Below are 19,043 nucleotides of genomic sequence, written 5' to 3' on the forward strand. Positions count from 1 at the left end.
AAGCCCTAAATCTCCCCATACAAGCCCTTGAATACCCTAGGAATACTTTAAAAAGCAATGTGATATCTCCTAATCCCGTTTGCACCCATATATGTAGCCTTAAGAAGAATCCTAAACATAATCGGAAAGAAATCTTGAGATTTCCTGCAAATTCGTAAATATGCGGAAATCTACGTGATAGTTCAATGACACCTTCGATGGGACTTTGATGGCATCGACAGACTGTCGATGGCATCGAACCCTTTCGATGTCATTGAACATAACACCAAAACACTCGAGCAAAAAATCATGGATTTTCTGAATTTTTCCAACAGCATCGAGCAGGCCTTTAATGTCATCGAAACTAAGTTTGATGGCATCGAGCAGGACACCAAAGTGTCCAACAACCAACATGAGAAAATCTGGATAATTTGGATGGCATTGAGTAGGACTTTGATGGCATCAAAGTCTACTTAATAGCATTTAACCCATCATCGATAGAACTGACATTAATCAACAAACTGTACAATGTGTCCAATTTCCCAGAGAATCAATAACCAGAGTTTTTATATCTTCTTTTCTTACTTGGAGAGTTGGATCCAATCTCGAAAGGCATCATTTCCACTGAAAGATCATTGCGTTTCAGCCCATCATGCGCTCTTTCTGCATTGGGCCAATGATCGTCACCACCCAATTGGTTTTCAATAATTTGGCTTGGAAAACCATCTGGCTGAAGTTCATGACTCGTACCGAGTTCGACGATTGCTTCCGGTCCAGGTGTAATCCTAGACTTGCTCCCCAACATGCCCAACCGTCTGCGCTTATATAAGCGGCGAATGAAGTAGACGGAGAGTGAAATGGCCGAAGCAACCCCAGTGATAATGTAGATGGTGCGGAGGCTGTATAAGGGCAGGCTCTTGTTTGATATCGGCGATCCTGTGTCAGGACATGTTGTTTGGTCCCCAAACCATTTCTTCTCCATCTCGAACATCTTCTCTCCTTCGCTGAAATTCATGACTGCCCTAGAGATATCAGGAACCATTGCCGAACCTCTTGGAAACACCTGCAAAAGATGAAGGAAATAAGTTAGTGGAAAATAAAAAATAATACAAGAAACGGAAGGAAAAAAGATCCCGTAATGCATCACATTGACGGCCCGTTTGGATACCACCAAATAAGTTACTTTTCTACTTACAGCAGTAGATAAGTGACTTATTTCGGGTAAGTAAGTTTGGTTTATGATTAGTCACAAGTAACTTTTTTTTACTTGAAAGTACATAATCACTTCAGTTATTATTATTATTTGTTTTAGTTTTTCTATTTTTCATAAGTTGCTGAAGAGAGGCATCAAGAGAGACCAAAGAGAGGAGAAGCTGGTAAGCATGCTGCTTGCCAAATATACTTATCTACTTAATAAGTAGGAACTAATATAAGCTACTTGTGAAATAAGTAGTTTATTTTAAGCAACTTAAGATCCAAACGCCCCCTGAGTGTGACCATGTTTCACTTAGGGGTGGTAATGGCTGGGTTGGGACGTGGCCAGGCTAGATGCTAGATCCAACCCGGCCTTACGCTTGAGGACTAAGGCATCACCCCAGTCCAAGCCCGGATGTTCCTATCCAAGAAGGCCCAAGCCCATTTCTCAGAAAAATTCTTCGGACCCAGTCAGATAATCGATAGATTTCCCATTTCCAATTTTGATGTTCCTAATCTAACCATTGATCAAGTGCGTCCCATATGCACAAAGAAATGGATATTTAGAGGAACAAAACTACCGTTCTCATTCAAGATGTATGGGTTGCCTAACCGAGAATTGGCATGTCATATTCATATGATCTAACCCATTTCAAGCTAATAGGTCCAAGCCCAGTCCAAAGCGGAGCCGGGGCTCGTCGGGCTGAGTGGGCCACTCAGCCCATTGCCAGTTTCAATGCTTGATACAAACATGGCTTTATCAAGATTTATGATGGGAATTATGTGTGTTTTCACTTCTGAGAAGTGGGTCCTGTGGTTGGTATCCTGATCATTGGTCTGTTGGGTCCCACTGTTGATGGAGAATGTCCCAAAAATCTCCTCGTATCAGGGCATTTTTCTGTTCAATGTGGAACCCTTTTGTGTTTCTCTTCTAAATGTCCCTCTGTAGGCCACAGTTCCAAAGGTTAATATTGTTTGAGAAGGAGATTTTAGGCATAGCCCATCCACAATGGAACACAGCAGACCATCAATCTGGAACACCAAACTATGGACCCCACTAGTGAGAACTTAAAACCGGGGCCATATATCTTTTTTTTTTTTTTTTTTTTTAAATGCCACTTTTCATTCAAATGGGAAGATATACAAATATTTCGGGTGGGCCGCCCAGAGCCTATGGCCCCACCTATCCTGTATCAAACCTAAATATCCACAAAAGACCCAAACTACCCTCCCATACATATTTCCAAACAGAGGGACCGGGGCCATATATCAGGTCAGCACTGTATTGATGGATGGAGTACTAGCAGCACAAATTCTGTTATTGGGCCTCTTCTCACAAGATCTCTTTGTATCTCAACCCGACTTTTCTCTAATAAAGGAGGCAAGATCTACTGCAAAGCTTAGTAGGATAATCTTAACGTACAAAGGGATGTGTGGGGCCCACTGAAATGTTTTCATGACATCCAATCCTTTCATCATGTGCATCTCTTATGTTCTCCTTGGAGCCCAAAAACCAGGTGGATCCAAATCATGAAATGATACTCATGCTGTAAAGGAGCTCAGTCCAATACCGCACAAAAGAGGCCCATATCGCGATTTTTGGAAATTATACTAAGACTAGGAAAAACACCATTTCTGCTTTCAAAATTAGAGAGGAAGAGGGATGGAGATATACAAAGCCGAATCCACCAGTTCTGTAAGTCCGACCAGCCATAGTATACTTGCGGCAATGGTTCTTGAGGAAGACTCTGATATAAGGAATTTCATCCATGATAGCGGAAACACCACCATTGCTACTTCCATGCTCCAAGGCATCTGCATACTGTTCTACAGTTGAATAAGGCTTGAGCTTTGATTCATTGAAGCCAAGTTTCCTTAACACATCAAACACAAACGACCCATTCTGGTACCCAACGTAATCGCCGTTTGTGATTAAGGACCTTACATCTGTGATGGTCGGTTGCAACTTTTCGACGGTTAGCATTGAAGTCAGATTCGCAGCATAGGCGGTCACTAGAATAAACACTAGAAATGTCCACAAGTTCACTATGAATCTGGAATAATTGCTTTCCAGCTTCTCATCTGCATTGAGCAAAACTAAGGGTTAGCTAGAGTAGTGCTATACTTGCATATGGTTTTTTTTTTCCCCTTTCAACGGAGCCTCGGGTCAACTCAAACAAGTTGTCCTCCATTAGGTGGGCTACACATGCTCATTGGTTGAGATCAGACCGTTGGATTATTCAAATTGAGCAATTCGGAGGCCCCGTTATAGTTTTTTTTTTTTTTTTTTAATATTTTTTTAAAACAATATGTATCTTTGTATATATAATCAAAGGAAGTACAAAAAGAAGATTTAAGGTGGGCGCTACAAAATCGGGCCTCACCTATCATATAATAAGGAAAGCAAAAACATCAAGAGGAGCCCAAAGCCTAACACCAGATTAGATTCGGACAACATAGACCACTTTCGGTTTCTGTAGCTCTTAGATCTATCTCTTTTGTTGATGCTAACTATAGTTGTGATCATTGTAAATAGGTTTGGAGCGGGACATTTGAACCATGATCCCTATATACAGTTATTGAGCTGGATATGAAAAACCTATGGTGTGGAGATCTTAGAGAAGAGAAGTGTGATGGGTATGCTTCTAGCCCTCATTCCTATAAATACATGTCCTGATCCCCTCACTAACACAAGAGAGAAAATCCTAGTTTTATTGAGAGGTTCTCCTAAATGTGTGAGGTGTGGAAGATCAAGATTCTTATTGATGACATCGAGGCATTGGAAATGTCTTGCCAATCAGGTACGACTTTAGATTAAAACGTTGAATTTTCATTATTGGTGCATAGACTATCCGTAATTTCCACGATACAAGCATAACAGTCAATCCTTGCTACATGTAGATGGGCCATATGCAATTGCTTCACATGTGACAAATATGCAAAGGATCATGCTGGTGCAATTCTCATGTTGGCCACACGTGTATTTTGAATGTAGACAGTCTGCTGCTGTCTCATTTTAACTGTGTCCATTTCTAGGCAAGTGCGTGGCCCACCTGATGAATGGATTGGCACGATTTTTCTTTTGGTTAGGGAAAAACTATCATAATATCCACCCAATGAACAGTCCTAATTTCTCTGCGTAGAGAGAGAGAGAGAGAGAGAGAGAGAGAGAGAGAGAGAGAGCTACTTACGGGTTGCGAATACGAATGTAGAGAAGGAGAAGAAGAGGATCTTCCCGATTAATTTCGAGGGTGAGCCTTGAAATTCCGGGTTCTTTTCATGCTCAAAAAACCACACCATAGCCCCCTTCAGCACCGCGACAGCGAGTGTTGTCAGCCACAGAGTCGTGGTTAGTGGCTTCATGAACCACCATGGACTCATGGCATTGTTGTCCTCCGTCGGTACAATCATGGATACACCAGCCTCCATATACTGATATGTGAAGTCTACAGTATCCGATCTAGCTGCTGTGATTGATACATCTCCCACAACTGCATCATATTCCTGATCAAACTCAACGGTTTCAGTGATTGCGCTCTCAAGGTCCGTGCATATGGCACACATACATGACATCTGGACCATTCATCTGTGGACCCTTTTATGGAAGGGCCAAAAGATGAATGGTGTAACTTAAAATATTTGAATTTAGCACCCATCAGACAAAAAATATGTAAAAACATGATGAAACAAATCAATGCTGATAGTTACACACGCCACCTTGAGATATACTTGAGAAATGAGTTCATCATAATAGCCCGGAGCATCGCCGTTGCCAATATACGGAATGAATTCATAAGAGATCTTGTAGGGCAACATCGCTATTACTTCCCGAAAAACGTCTACAGGGAAACTGGACGCGACCTGTTTTCCCATAGGATTATACTCCACCTTCATGAACTCATTGAATCCATTTTTTATTGGAACGCCGATCTGTAAATGCTTTTGAAGTAGTTGATATTTAGAGATGTTTGTGGATGCTCCCAGCCAGAAAACGCCTACAATATATTCTATGTTAGTTAAACAACCTACAAGCTTATGAAACGAAATCTCTAGGGTTTGTGATTTTTGGTGTTCTTCAAATCATGTCGGAACAGAAAAGGGGTGCAACCATGGCATATATAGCACGATAGTTTTGGAAAATGATACACAGGTAATACAATTACAGGTGTATCATTTTTTATTTTATTTTTTTCATTTTCTAGTCGGGTGGGACCCGCTTAAAAAGGTACACCAACACATTGGCTAGGCCATGGATGGTTTTCTTCTTCTTCTTCTTCTTCTTCTTCTTTTTTTATTTTTTTTATTTTTTATTTTTTTAATTTTTAAATTCGACTTGCAAGTAAACCGTTGGCTAGGCCATGGATGGTTTTATTATTATTATTATTATTATTATTTTTTCTATAATTCGACTCGCAAGTAAACCATGACCATAGAATGATTTTATCTGCAAGTAGATTGGGTGGGTGATGTTATTCATAGCAACCCATGATTCGCCACATGGCCACACATGGTGGGTCATACTTCATGAATGAAGTGATTCATTGACAAATAGTCGGAAATAAAAAAAAAAAAAAAAATCTCTCAACTCGGCATCCCTTGATATAAAGTGGGTCACGGCCACTTTCATGACAAAGATGGACCAGAGAAGGCCTGGTTGGAGGCGGAAATGATAATAGCTCGCAAATTATGATAAGTTTTCTAACATATTATATATGATTTTGGGTAAGAGAACCTACTTAAGCCAACCAAGTTGCACACACTAGATTTACGAGATTCCATTAGATGAATAGTAAAAAGTTCAATTTAATTTCGTAGGAGGAAAATGCACTACGGTTGTAACAAAGATGCTTGGTGGCACCTGATTTAATCCACCACTCATTTAAGCTACAAGCAATTATGAGTGCTTTAGTATTGATCCCCACAAACTCTTCTGCAATATGTGCATAGTCATTTTCTTTCTTATTGCCTTTATGGAACTTATATTGCTTAGCAAAGTGTCCATTTTTTTCACACATTTTTTTTCAACAAAAAGATTTTCCATATATGTGTCGGACTTTACATCAGGATTGACCTCCGGCCTCCTCTTATAAAAAAGGACCAAGAGGCGGCCAATCGTAAGAAAGACAAAGGAAAAACACTAAAATAAACACAACAGGACCCTTTTTATAAAAAAAATTAAAATTAAAATTAAAATTAAAAAGAAAATGGCATTGCCATGAATTTCATTGATCCAAAAGATGTACAATATTTCGGGAGGGCCAGGACAAAAAGACTCGGGCCACTCCTATCGTGAGAAGCAAATATGAACAGCGAGACAAGAACAGGGGAGAAGAGAACAGTTAAGGTCGTCTCTGTTAAGATGTGAAGCCACATCTGGGACCGTCCTCGACCGGTCGTGGACCGGCTTGACTCAAAGTCCAGCGAGCACTGTTTTTTAATCCCGAGGTGTTTGACCGGTCGTGGGGTCCTCTCGACCGGTTGTGCAGTCGAGGTTACGCAGACTTGTTCCGCGATTTTGCGCGGATTTCGTGTCGCAAGTCCTTTCACAACTGGGATGTGGAAAGGGGAGTTTCCTAAACTATAAACAGGGGTTCCTAGGGTTTTTCATAGAGAGAACAAAAAAGCAAGGAAAAATTATTCTAAGGTGTGGGTAAAGGGTTTTCTATGTGCTTCCAAGGGAGAGGTTAGTATATTGCTTTGTAATCTTCGTTCTTCATAGTGGAAGTTTGCATCCGTGGTTTTTTACCCTAGTTTGGGGTTTTTCCACGTATTTCTTATCTTGTGGTTTGTTTTGAATGCTTTGATCTATTTTTCGTTTATATTTCTTCTTGTTTATCGTTTGTGGGTGAGGTCTGAGATTAGATATAGGCTCACTGCGTTATTGGCGTGCTGCTCAACAACTGGTATCGGATCTATTGGTTTAGTTCTATTGGGAGCGATGACGGAAGAAGGGAAAACTAGAATTGAGAAGTTTAATGGTTCAAACTTTGCCTTTTGGAAGATGCAGATGGAAGATTATCTGTATCAGAAAGACATCTATATTCCTCTAGGAGGAAAAGAGAAGAAACTAGAAAATATGACAGATGATGAATGGTTTTTACTGGATAGGAAGGCTTTAAGAACGATTCGACTCTCTTTATCTAAGAGCGTTACCTTCAATATATCCAAGGTAAAAACGACAAAAGAATTAATGAAAGCCCTAGCCACCGTGTATGAAAAACCCTCAACATCCAACAAGGTTCATCCTATGAAACAGTTATTCAACATGAAGATGTTAGATGGTGGGAACGTAGCTGAACATCTAAACGAGTTCAATACAGTACGAGCCAGTTGGAATCCGTTGACATTGTTTTTTAGGATGAGGTAAGGGCATTATTGATCTTATCCAGTTTACCAGACATATGGGATGGTTTGGTGATTGCTGTGAGCAATTCTTCAGGGCCGACAAAGTTAAAATTTGATGATGTGGCCAGTCTAATTCTCAGCGAAGAATCTAGAAGAAAGGCATCAGGAGTTTCAGGGGATTAAGGGAATGCTCTAAATGTTGAAGGAAGAGGAAGATCGCTAAACAAATGAGGCAATAAACATGGACGTTCTAAGTCGAGGAAGAAGTCGAAGGGATCGAAAAACAAAGACAGGTATTGGCATTGCGGCAAGAAGGGGCACATGAAACATGATTGCAGGACGCTCAAGAAATAAGAAGGAAACTCTTAAGGCGGGAAGGATTCAGTAAATCTATCTGAGGAGAGTGACACAGAGGCCTTAATCTTGTCTCTTGATGTGAGGAATGAGTCTTGAGTTATAGACTTGGGTGCTTCGTTTCATGTCACTTCATGTAAGGAAGTTCTGCGTGATTATGTGTCAGGTGACTTTGGGAGAGTCTACCTGGGTGATGATGAATCGTGCAGTATTGTTGAAAAGGGAGACGTTCACGTCAATTAGAAAGATAAAACAGTTTTGAAATTGAAGGATGTCAGACATACACCGAGTTTGAAACGTGGCTTAATCTCAGTGGGGCAATTGGCCGATACCGGTTATGTGACGACATTCACTAGTGATTCTTGAAAGATCACAAAAGGTACCTTGGTGATATCTCGAGGGAAAAAGGAAGATACTTTATACGTGACTTCAGGATCGTACTGTTCACTCTCAGTCGCATCAACTGGAGTGAATGGGCAGTTATGGCATCAGAGGTTGGGACATATGAGTGAGAAAGGGATGAAAGTACTATTGTCAAAAGAGAAGCTACCAGGGCTGAAGTCTATTGACTTGGAATTCTGCGAGGACTGCATATATGGTAAGAAGAATAGGGTAAGTTTTAAGAAGACAGGACGCACTCCAAAGACGCATCTGTTGGAGCTTGTACACACTGATGTGTGGGGACCGGCACAGGTATCATCTCTTGGTGGCTCACATTATTTTATTTCCTTTATTGATGATGTTAGTAGAAAACTATGGGTCTATTTCTTAAAACACAAATCTGATGTATTTGATGTATTTAAGAAGTGGAAAGTTATGGTAAAAGACGAGACAGGTAGAACAGTAAAATGTCTCAAATCTTATAATAGGGGAGAGTACTGTGATAAGAGATTTGAGGAGTATTGTGCAGCAAATGAAATTAAACATCAAAAAATGATTCCAGGGACACCACAACAGAATGGTGTGGCTGAGCGCATTAACAGGACCATCCTTAAGCGCGCCAGGAGCATGAGGCTACATGCAGGGTTGCCCAAGACCTTTTGGGCAGATGCTGTGAATATAACCGCATATCTCATCAATAGAAGTCCCTCAGCACCATTGGATGGTGGGCTAACAGAAGAAATGTGAACTGGGAAAGAAGTGAACCTTGCACATCTCAAAGTGTTCGGTTGCACTTCATATGTTCACATTGATGCAGAACACAAAAACAAGCTGGATGCGAAGTCCAGGAGGTGCATGTTTATAGGCTACGGGCAGCATGATTTTGGCTACAGGTTTTGGGATGCAGAAGACAAGAAAACTATCAAAAGCAAGGACGTAGTCTTCAATGAAAAAGTGATGCATAAGGACAGTGTGCAGGAAAATAAGGTTGAAGAGAAAGAATTTGTAGATATGGAAGAGTTATAAGACACGAGTGTTACAACGCCACAGGATGATCATGCACAGGAGCATTATGAGGCAGAGCTGCATACATCGGTTGTGAGGAGGTCTACTCGGGAGAAGAGACCCACGGTCTGATACTCACCCTCCTTACATTATCTACTGCTGACAGATAATGATGAACCAGAATGTTTTGAAGAGGCATTAAAGACAGATACACGGGTTAAGTGGGAGCAGGCCATGGATGAGGAGATGGACTCCCTTGAGTCCAATCGTACATGGGAGCTAGTCACCCTACCTATGAGTAAGAAAGCTCTTCATAACAAGTGGGTTTACAGATTGAAGGAGGAGCACGATGGTTCGAAACGGTACAAGGCTAGACTGGTTGTGAAAGGGTTTCAACAAAAGGCAGGTATCGATTTCACTGAAATATTTTCACCTGTGGTGAAAATGTCTACGATTCGTATGATCTTAAGTATAGTGGTTATAGAGAACTTACATATAGAGCAGATAGATATTAAGACAGCCATTCTTCATGGGAACCTTGAATAAGAGATATATATGCATCAGCCGACAGGATACGTGGCATCAGGAAAGGAGAATAAAGTGTGTAGACTGAAAAAGAGTCTATATGGCCTGAAGCAGGCCCCGAGGCAGTGGTACAAGAAATTCGACAGTTTCATGTCGGGAAACGGTTATAGGAGATGTCATGCAGACTATTGTTGCTATTTGAAGAAGTTTAATATGTCATACATCATCCTTTTTCTGTACGTTGATGATATGCCTGTGGCCGGTTCAAGCATAAAGGACATCTTAGATCTTAAAAGACAACTGTCTAGAGAATTTGCCATGAAGGATTTAGGAGCTGCAAAAAAAATCCTAGGCATGAGGATAAAGCGTGACAGGGAAAACAAGAAACTGGTTTTGTCACAGGCAGAGTACATAGCAAAGGTACTTAATCGATTCAATGTAGGAGGTGCTAAGTCGCTTAGCACTCCATTAGCCAACCACTTCAAATTATCTAAGGAACAAGGTGCAAAGACGTAGGAGGAACAAGACTACATGGCTAAAGTCCCATACGCGTCAGCTATTGAGAGTCTCATGTATGCTATGGTGAGCACGAGGCCAGACATTGCTTAAGCAGTGGGAGTTGTTAGCAGGTTCATGAACAACCCCGGGAAGGAACATTGGGAAGCATGAAGTGAATTCTTAGATACCTGGTAGGTACTAAGGATGTAGGGCTTTGCTATGGTGGATCAAAAATCAAGCTACAGGGTTATGTGGATTCAGATTTGGCAAGAGACATCGACAGCAGAAGAAGCACTACAGGTTATGTCTTTACTCTAAGTAGTGATGCAGTTAGTTGGGTCTCTCAGTTACAGAAGATAATATCTATTAGTATGACAGAAGCAGAATATGCTGTGGCTAAAGAAGCATGTAAGAAGATGGTGTGGATGCAAGGTTTCATGGAAGAGTTGGGTAAGAAGCAAGCAGATTGCAAGATGTACAGTGACAATCAGAGTGCAATACACTTGGCTAAGAATTCAGCCTTTCATTCAAGGACCAAGCATATTGCCAACAGATATCACTTCATTCGTTTATTACTGGAAGATGGATCGATTGCTCTAGAGAAGATTCATACAAGTGAGAATCCTGCGGATATGCTGACCAAGGCGGTCACACGGGAGAAGCTGAAGCTCTGTTCAGCTTTGATTGGTCTTCAGGCTTGAAAACAGGGAGGTGATGCACTCCGGATGAAAAAGACGAAGGTTTAAAGCGTTGTATCTCCAAGTGAGAGACTCTTAAGATGTGGAGCCACATCTGGGACCGTCCTCGACCGGTCGTGAGCCATGCTCGACCGGTCGTAGGGTCCAGCTCGATCAGTCGTGGACCGGCTCCACTCAAAGTCCAGCGAGAACTGTTTTTTGATCCCGAGGTGTTCGACTGGTCGTGGCCCATTCACGACCAGTCGTGGGGTCCTCTCGACTGGTCGTGTAGGCTGCACGACCAGTCGAGGTTACACAGACTCGTTCCGCGATTTTACGCGAATTTCGTGTCGCAAGTCCTTTCACAACTGGGATACGAAAAAATGGAGTTTCCTAAACTATAAACAGGGGTTCCTAGGGTTTTTCATAGAGAGAAAAAAAAGCAAGGAAAAATTATTCTAAGGTGTGGGCAAAGGGTTTTCTATGTGCTTCCAAGGGAGAGGTTAGTATATTGCTTTGTAATCTTCGTTCTTCATAGTGGAAGTTTGCATCTGTGGTTTTTTACCTTAGTTTGGGATTTTTCCATGTATATCTTGTCTTGTGGTTTGTTTTGAATGCTTTGATTTATTTCTAGTTTATATTTCTTCTTGTTTATCGTTTGTGGGTGAGGCCTGAGATTGGATCTAAGCTCATTGTGTTGTTGGCATGCTGCTCAACAGTCTCATGGATCCAAGCCCTGTGCTATCGAGAACAAGCGATCCTCTAATAGACATTGGGAGATCGGAGCTGTGCCAATAAATTCTGTAAGGGCATCCATTACTCGCCATCCTGGCCAACACATCAGCCACCTCATTGCATTCGCAGAATATGTATTCAAAAAGGAGGGTCAGATTATTCTGCTTGGAATGAATGTTACCCATAATGTACCATGTGCTCCAAGGACAGGCGGCTACCGAGTCCTTTGTTGCGATGACTGAGGTAGAAGAATCAGATTCTACAATGACATTAGAAAGGCCCAGGTTGGAACATAAGGAAATGCCATCCAGCATGGCCTGAGCTTCAGCCACAGTGTTAGACACATTCCCATATTGTCTGGAATAGGCGAAGATCATTTTCCCTACTTGGTCCCTGCAACTACTGCCACCGCCACTGGCACTAGGGTTGTTTCATGAAGATCCGTCAGTATTGAGTTTCATCCAGCCTGGGGGAGGCTTGGTCCACCTAACTATGTGAGGTGGCATAGCTAGCAGAGGGGGGTGGGGGGGCTCCCAATCTTTAGGACTTGAAAGATGATGTTATCAGCAGAGTGGATCCTTGGCTCTGCAGGAATGGTCGAACTAAGTTCTGTCAGCCAGTGAGACACCCTGAAAATGATTGATTTCACTAACATGTTAATCCCCTCAAACCGAGCTAAGTTTCTGTTTTTCCAAATCTCCCAAATAATCAAGGTTAGGAGGAGACCAATCAGCGTGGGGATGCAATAATGGTTGCCGGCAGCAGAGAACCATTGCTGGATGAGAAGAAAGAGGAGAGGTGGGGAGGAACGGGATGTGAAATAGATTGTGGTAATAGGCCCACACTTGCGATGCCGTGGAGTCTTGGCAGAATAGGTGATTTAAAGTTTCCTCTGCACCCCTAGTGGGTGCAACCGACGAAGATGAGGAGTCAGGGGAAGGAGATCTGCAACAATCGCACTGAGAAGCGAGGTTGACACCAAATTAAACCTCTTAATTGCCTGGTCTACTGGAACCGCTTTGAAGATGGTTTTCCAAGCAAAAATTGATATTTTTGAAGGGAGGAGCCTATGCCATAACCAAAAGGACCAGGGAGCTGCCGGGCGTTGGGATCTGGAGGTATTCCAAGCTGATTTTAGAGAGAATTTACCTGAGGTGGTTAAGTCCCAGATGAGCCGGTCGGGGCGCCTCGATAGGAAAACCTGAGAATCAGTAATGGATTACATAGCAGAAGGGGCAATGAAGTTTTGAATGTTGGCAAAGTTGCATCGGTTGTTACTGACGTGGAAGTCGCTGATTGAAGCTGAGAGAAGAGAGGGAGGAACCGCTCTCACAATGGCTACTGCTAGGAGACCACACCCCGACTAGTTGTGAGTCCAAACACTTATCTTACCCTCTCCAAGAAGCCATCTGGAGTGACGCAGAGCAAAGGGAAGGGCTTTGAGCATTTTGTTCCAGGCAGGAGAGGGGACCGACCGAACAATTCCTCCATTAAAAAGTAATCTCCAGTAGTATTTAGCTGTAAAAAAGGAGGCCCATAGAGATTTGCTTTCAAGAAGGTTCCAGCACATTTTAATTCTGGCCGCAAACATGACTTCTTTAATTTTCCTGATGCCCAGGCCTCCTTCTTGAATAGGAGTGCAGAGATTAGACCATTTAATCCAATGCTTTTTGTGCCCCTCTTCTGTACTTCCCCAAAAAAAAAATGGCAAACGCTCGGTTGAGGGATATGATCGTTGACTTAGGGATGTCAATTGCTGAGAGCAGATGGACAGGCATATCATTGGACCCTGGACTCTAAGCCGATATCACTACAACCAAGCGGCCCCTACTAGCTCACCTGGAACTCTCTAATAGATCCCAGCCCCACTCTGTCTAGAAGGGCTAAGCCCCTAATCTGAGGGGGAAGATCTGCTACATGAACAAACGTAGTAAACAATTGACGGTTACTCCCAATCTTCGCCAGACCGTCCGCAGGGGCATTGCCTTCCTTGGGGATATGACGGAAGCAAAAATTTCTACTGCTGTTAAGCTTATAGATCCGGGATAACCAGTATCCCCAACGGAAATCCCTTTGATTAACCCCATTGATTAGGTCCACAACCATCTTAGAGTCAAATTCAACTATAACTTTGTTCAGCCCATTTTCCAAGCATAAGACTAATCCATCCCAGATCGCCCTAAGCTCAACAATATTGTTGGAGCCCATCCCATATCCCCTAGCAACAGCAAACAAGAAAAGGCCCTTCTCACCTCTACAAATGCTTCCACCCCCTGCCAGCCCCAGATTACCTTCGGACGAACCATATACATTCAGCTTGCAGCAGCCAAAAGTTGGAAGAAGCTACTTGATTATAGTTGCTGCCATCTTAGGAGGAAGAGCCTCAATCCCAAGAGCCTGGAGAGTAAGATCTGAGGCTAGAGAGGAAATCTCGGGCTTAGAAATCTATTTTTTTTCACACATAGCAACATTATTTTTGTCTTTTTTAAAAAAAAATTATTTATTTGGTTATGTGGATGCTTTTTCTTTTGTGATCCAAAACTTTGATTTTCTTAACCCTTCTGGTTATTCTCAACAAGGTGGACCTTAATTATAAACTCTAGATCTAGAAATGTTTTTATCACGATTTCTAATTTCCTCTTTTATAAGTATGTGAAGGATGAGGTTATTGAAACTCATGTCCTTTCTCTTATTCTTAAATTTTTAATTTTTTTTTTTATATTCCTTCCAAGTGAATAAAGTTTCTCGATTATTATAGCAACTTGAAAAACCTCATTAATCACCATACCCTCAAACAAGATTTCATGAGTTACCTTCTATAAATCATGCACCTTATTTATTATAGATTTATCATCAGCCATTTTAAAATCAATATAAAAACTAACTACATACTTATTTGTTCCAGCATCGTTCATTTTGATTTTTTTTTTCTCAAGATAATTCCACGGTTCTTTGGCAATGAAGAGATGATAGTAGATATCATTTGGTTCTCGTTGGTCATTGCATTAAGAATATGGTTTCGGCATAGATAGTCATCATTCTTCTATTTCAATAGTTTAAAAGATATCATTGGTTCATTAGCTTAAGTGATGGGGGTAGAATATTTAATAATATAAATCAGCTTGAGGGTAGTTAGATAGAACTTCATTTTCTGCTGCAATCTCTTAAAGTTTTTCCCATACAAAATCTTGATTCTAGGAGTCTCAGATACAGTAGTCATAATGTTGAGATTTTTAAGAGAGAAATTTATCTTTAAATTGTTGGTTCTAATATGTAGATATAACAGAAAATCTAAAAACAATAAACCATAAATAATAATAGAAAGATCTAGATAGTTGAGGCATGTTGCTGTCGTTGTCTTAAAGATAAATTTGTCCCCAAAAAAAGATGATCCAAGCACTAGGTCTCAGCAAGTTTGCCCCTGGGATATAACAACTCTCCTCTAAGATGAGCAGCTTAGATAAGTTGCACTAATGATCTCAGCTACACGAACTCAAGAAAGCTCGAACTGATTTACCCAAAGACCAAAAAAAAACACCAAAGAGAAGATAAATTTTTCGGATGATTTTGCAAAGGAGGAGACATGACTTTATAAAGAAAAACAGGTAGCCATTAGAGCTCAAGACACATGCAAGTGGTATAATAAATGCACGTCGGTACATGCTAGCTCATTAATTATTGGGTAGGTTTGCAACCGTGTGCATGAGTACAAAGCATATGTCGAGAAAATGAAAAATGTCTAATCAAAGACACATTGCATCGTGCTACAACGCATCCACAACCGCGCATGCACATCCTCCCATAACATATCTTTATTTTTCAATACAAATGATAAGTAGAGAGTTTTAATATAAATGCTTAGTTTTTCTAACAATATTTCAATATGAGATGAAACTAAACACAATTAAAGCAAGTTGATTAACAAAGGCAAAAATTTGATTTGATTTTTTTAAAAAAAGATTTTTCAAATCTAATTTAAAAAACCTTTTTAATCCAACAACTTTATCAATGACATGCCTAAAATATTTTGATCTTAAGATTAGAGTTGAAACACGTACGATCGGCTCAAGTTGATTGCTGAGGCAGCTTTTGCCTCAGCCCACTTGGGCCCATTGCTGCCGGGGCTGGGTTCTGTTATGGGGTATGCTTAACTCATGGGGTAGACTTATACATTTTTGTTTCTTTTCCTGGAAATTACTCCCCAAAGCCTAGTATCTTTAAAAAAAAAAATTAAAAATTAAAAAAAAAAAAACTAAAATATCCCATTGTCTATGCTATTAAAATCCGACATAATTACAACAGAATTGAGCATACATCGATGTACAATTTGAAAAATCGAACATTGGTTTCATGTAAAATTTACAAATATATAAAAACCAATAACTAAATTCATATTTTCTACTGTGAAACTCAATTTGGTTAGTGGGAAGAATAGATCGTACCTGCGGATTTGTTCTTCAAATTGCATGCATGGGCTGATTGACGTTTGCGATTGGTAGGGCGGAGTTGAGTAGAAGTCATGGAGTACCACAGACACACATGTACTGTTATTGGCTCCAATGGAATCAGCGGTCACCAATGGATTAGAAGTTGGCCCGGCAGCAATTGACGGCCCAAGAAAAAGAAGCGGCAATAGAAAGAAATGGATGTCCATGATGTATATCTCTTGCTTTGCTATGGGTTTGTTTCTTTCACTTCTTCTTTCATTGTAAACAGTATATATACAGTCAGGTCACCAACAAAACAGAAAGCAACACAAAATAATAAAATAATAAATGGGAGAGTTGGACTATGGTGATAGTTCACCACTATTTTATGAGTTGTGGGGTTTTGTTGGCCTCCATTTTAGATGAAGCATAACAAGAAGTTCACACCATACAAACGATCTTAACCGATTTCACTAGTTAGATTTGGACCACTGACCAATTTAGCTTCAACTACTCATTCAATAGCTGTGAATTAGATCGGTGGAAGAGTTAGATCAGAGTCATCTTTTGAGTTATCTTTCATCAGAAGCATTTGAACCGTATGGATTTACATGATTGTATGTCACGTGTACGGTTTGGGAGACACCACAGTCTACAAGTTATATAAAATGGTGGTTAACTCACACAGTAGCCTTGTATGACGAATGGGTCAAAGTCAAGTCCTCGGATCCTTCCGTTTGATTTCATGCCGTGTTTGTCTGCGTAAGCGAATTAAGAAAGGTTTACTTCAGCGTCCGGTCTGCGATGATCTAGGGCTGTCAACAGGGCCGGGCCTGATGTAGTTTTCGGCCCGGATTATGAACTGTTTCAGTCCGGGCCTTCGGGCCGATTATATTCAAAATTCTGATTCTTCAGGCCCGAGCCTGGCCCATTGACACCCCTACGCGGAATCATTTTATTAAATTAATTAATATTCTGGCCGAGTACATATAACCATGCATACTGATGCATATTGCATACAACGATGCTATAAGTGATGGACAGAAAATCAGAACCGTACAGATTGTTTCGAACACGGTAGATGGGGCACGATCCAAAATAACAGTGATTGGACAATCCTGACATTGGCAGCATTTTTTTTTTTTTTCACGAATTTGGACGGCTGGCATTTTTTGTCTGGTTAACGGTATGGTGAAGAATTTAGAAGAACGGGTCTGTTTAATGGGGGAATCTTTTAGGGCATTGCCCATCTAAGGTTACGGTGGACCCAACTTGTTCAAAACTACCGGTCGAGGATCAAGTGATTACTCCGAGGGAAATGGTCACAACCCATTTTATGGGTTGTGGACTTTGGCCATGAAACCGAACTTTTCTGTTAGTGGACCATCTCTCGGTTGAACGAGATCACAAAAGTCCAGCAAGCTGATTTTTTAAAAAAATTTATTATTATTATTATTATTATTATTTTAATACGATCCTAGGTGGTTAAATTAGAGATTGCAAATGGATGGGATAACTATTTCCTAAACAGTTGTTTGGCCCATCAGTTGCTCGGTCCAGATTGATCGACGTATTTACCAATGTCCAGTAGAATAGCCCAAAGGAAGTTTAATCCCATTCATTTTTTTAACGGTATGGCCAATATGATACTTGGATGGGACTGAGTTTTCTTACAGGTGATACTCATGATGTGGCTAACGCTTTCCACGGTTCGGATTCACTAGACATGGATGCATTGGCTGGGAAAAGATTGTTCAGTACAGTAATTTTATGTCACCGGGGCAGTACTAGATCATTTCTCTTCACTAAACAGTATCAAACTCACACGTCAAAGGTCGTTGGGAATGATAAGGCTGGCCGTCCAATGGGAGACGATTAGGTGCAGCCCCGGCCTCACCCAAGACGGTGTGGCCATTACGTTGGGACCCACCTTGATGATTTATTATATATCCCCACCGTTCATCGTTTTTTCAGATCATTTTAAGGCATGAGTCCAAAAACCCATACCATAGGAAAAGGTTGTGATTGACCATTAATGTGCCACGTAACTTTTGGATAAATCTGGCACTTTTTTTTTTTTCCCTTCAACCAGTTTTATGTGACCTTGTTAACAGATTGGATGGAAAATAAACATTACGTAAACATTAATGTGGGTCCTAGGAATTATTTAATGGTAGGACGTTCAATCGCCACTGTTTCGTACACCTGAGATTTGGATTTATTTTTATTATTTATTAATTATTATTATTATTATTTTCATTTTTGGGCTAATGCCTTCAAATGATTTTAAAGAACATATGAACGGCGTGGATATAGAATACATATATCAAAGTGGGCTCCACCGTGAGGGCCGCACTGTTTTAGGTGAGGCCAGGGCCGTATCTAATCCGCTCCCGTCCGAGGGCCGGCCATCTTTAACATAATACAATGATAGAACCCCTTTCACTGCACATATATATGGCAAACAGGGAAGCGGATTGGCTACTCCCCTGCCACCACCCCTGTGGCTGATGGTCGGTGCTTTGTGGGCCCCACCATGATGTATGTGTTTCATCCATTCCGTTCATCCATTTTTACAGATTATTTTAGTTCTTGATCCCAAAGTTGAGAGGGATATTAATATCAGATGGACCACACCACAGGAAAAAATAATGATTGTATATCCACCATTAAAATTCTCCTAAGGCTCACTGTACTGTTTATTTGACATCCAATCTGTTGATTAGTTCATACAGGCCCAAATGAAGGGAAAAAACAAAGATCTATCTTAATCCAAAACTTTTGTGGCCCCCAAAAGGTTTTTAATGGTCGAGGCTCATTCAACACTGTTCCTGTATTACGGTCCACTTGAGATTTGGATATACCTCATTTTTGGTCTTATACTATAAAATGATCTGACTATAAAATGATCCAAAAAAATAAA

The 19,043-nt window shown here is 40.8% G+C and overlaps 1 protein-coding gene across 1 annotated transcript in view; it reads right to left on the reverse strand.

The window, feature by feature from the left end:
• Positions 1–492: 492 nt before the first annotated feature.
• The window catches only part of LOC131256798 (glutamate receptor 2.9-like), a 100,314-nt gene continuing 81,763 nt past the window's right edge, over positions 493–19,043 (reverse strand). The window contains exons 3-5 of the mRNA XM_058257841.1: positions 4,365–4,677; positions 2,849–3,255; positions 493–1,042 (exon numbers count right to left, since the gene is read on the reverse strand). Coding sequence (XP_058113824.1) covers positions 530–1,042; positions 2,849–3,255; positions 4,365–4,677 — 1,233 coding nt within the window. The 3' untranslated portion in view covers positions 493–529. The remainder of the gene's footprint in view (positions 1,043–2,848; positions 3,256–4,364; positions 4,678–19,043) is intronic.

This window comes from Magnolia sinica, chromosome 9 (assembly GCF_029962835.1).
Source record: "Magnolia sinica isolate HGM2019 chromosome 9, MsV1, whole genome shotgun sequence".
Taxonomy (NCBI): domain Eukaryota; kingdom Viridiplantae; phylum Streptophyta; class Magnoliopsida; order Magnoliales; family Magnoliaceae; genus Magnolia; species Magnolia sinica.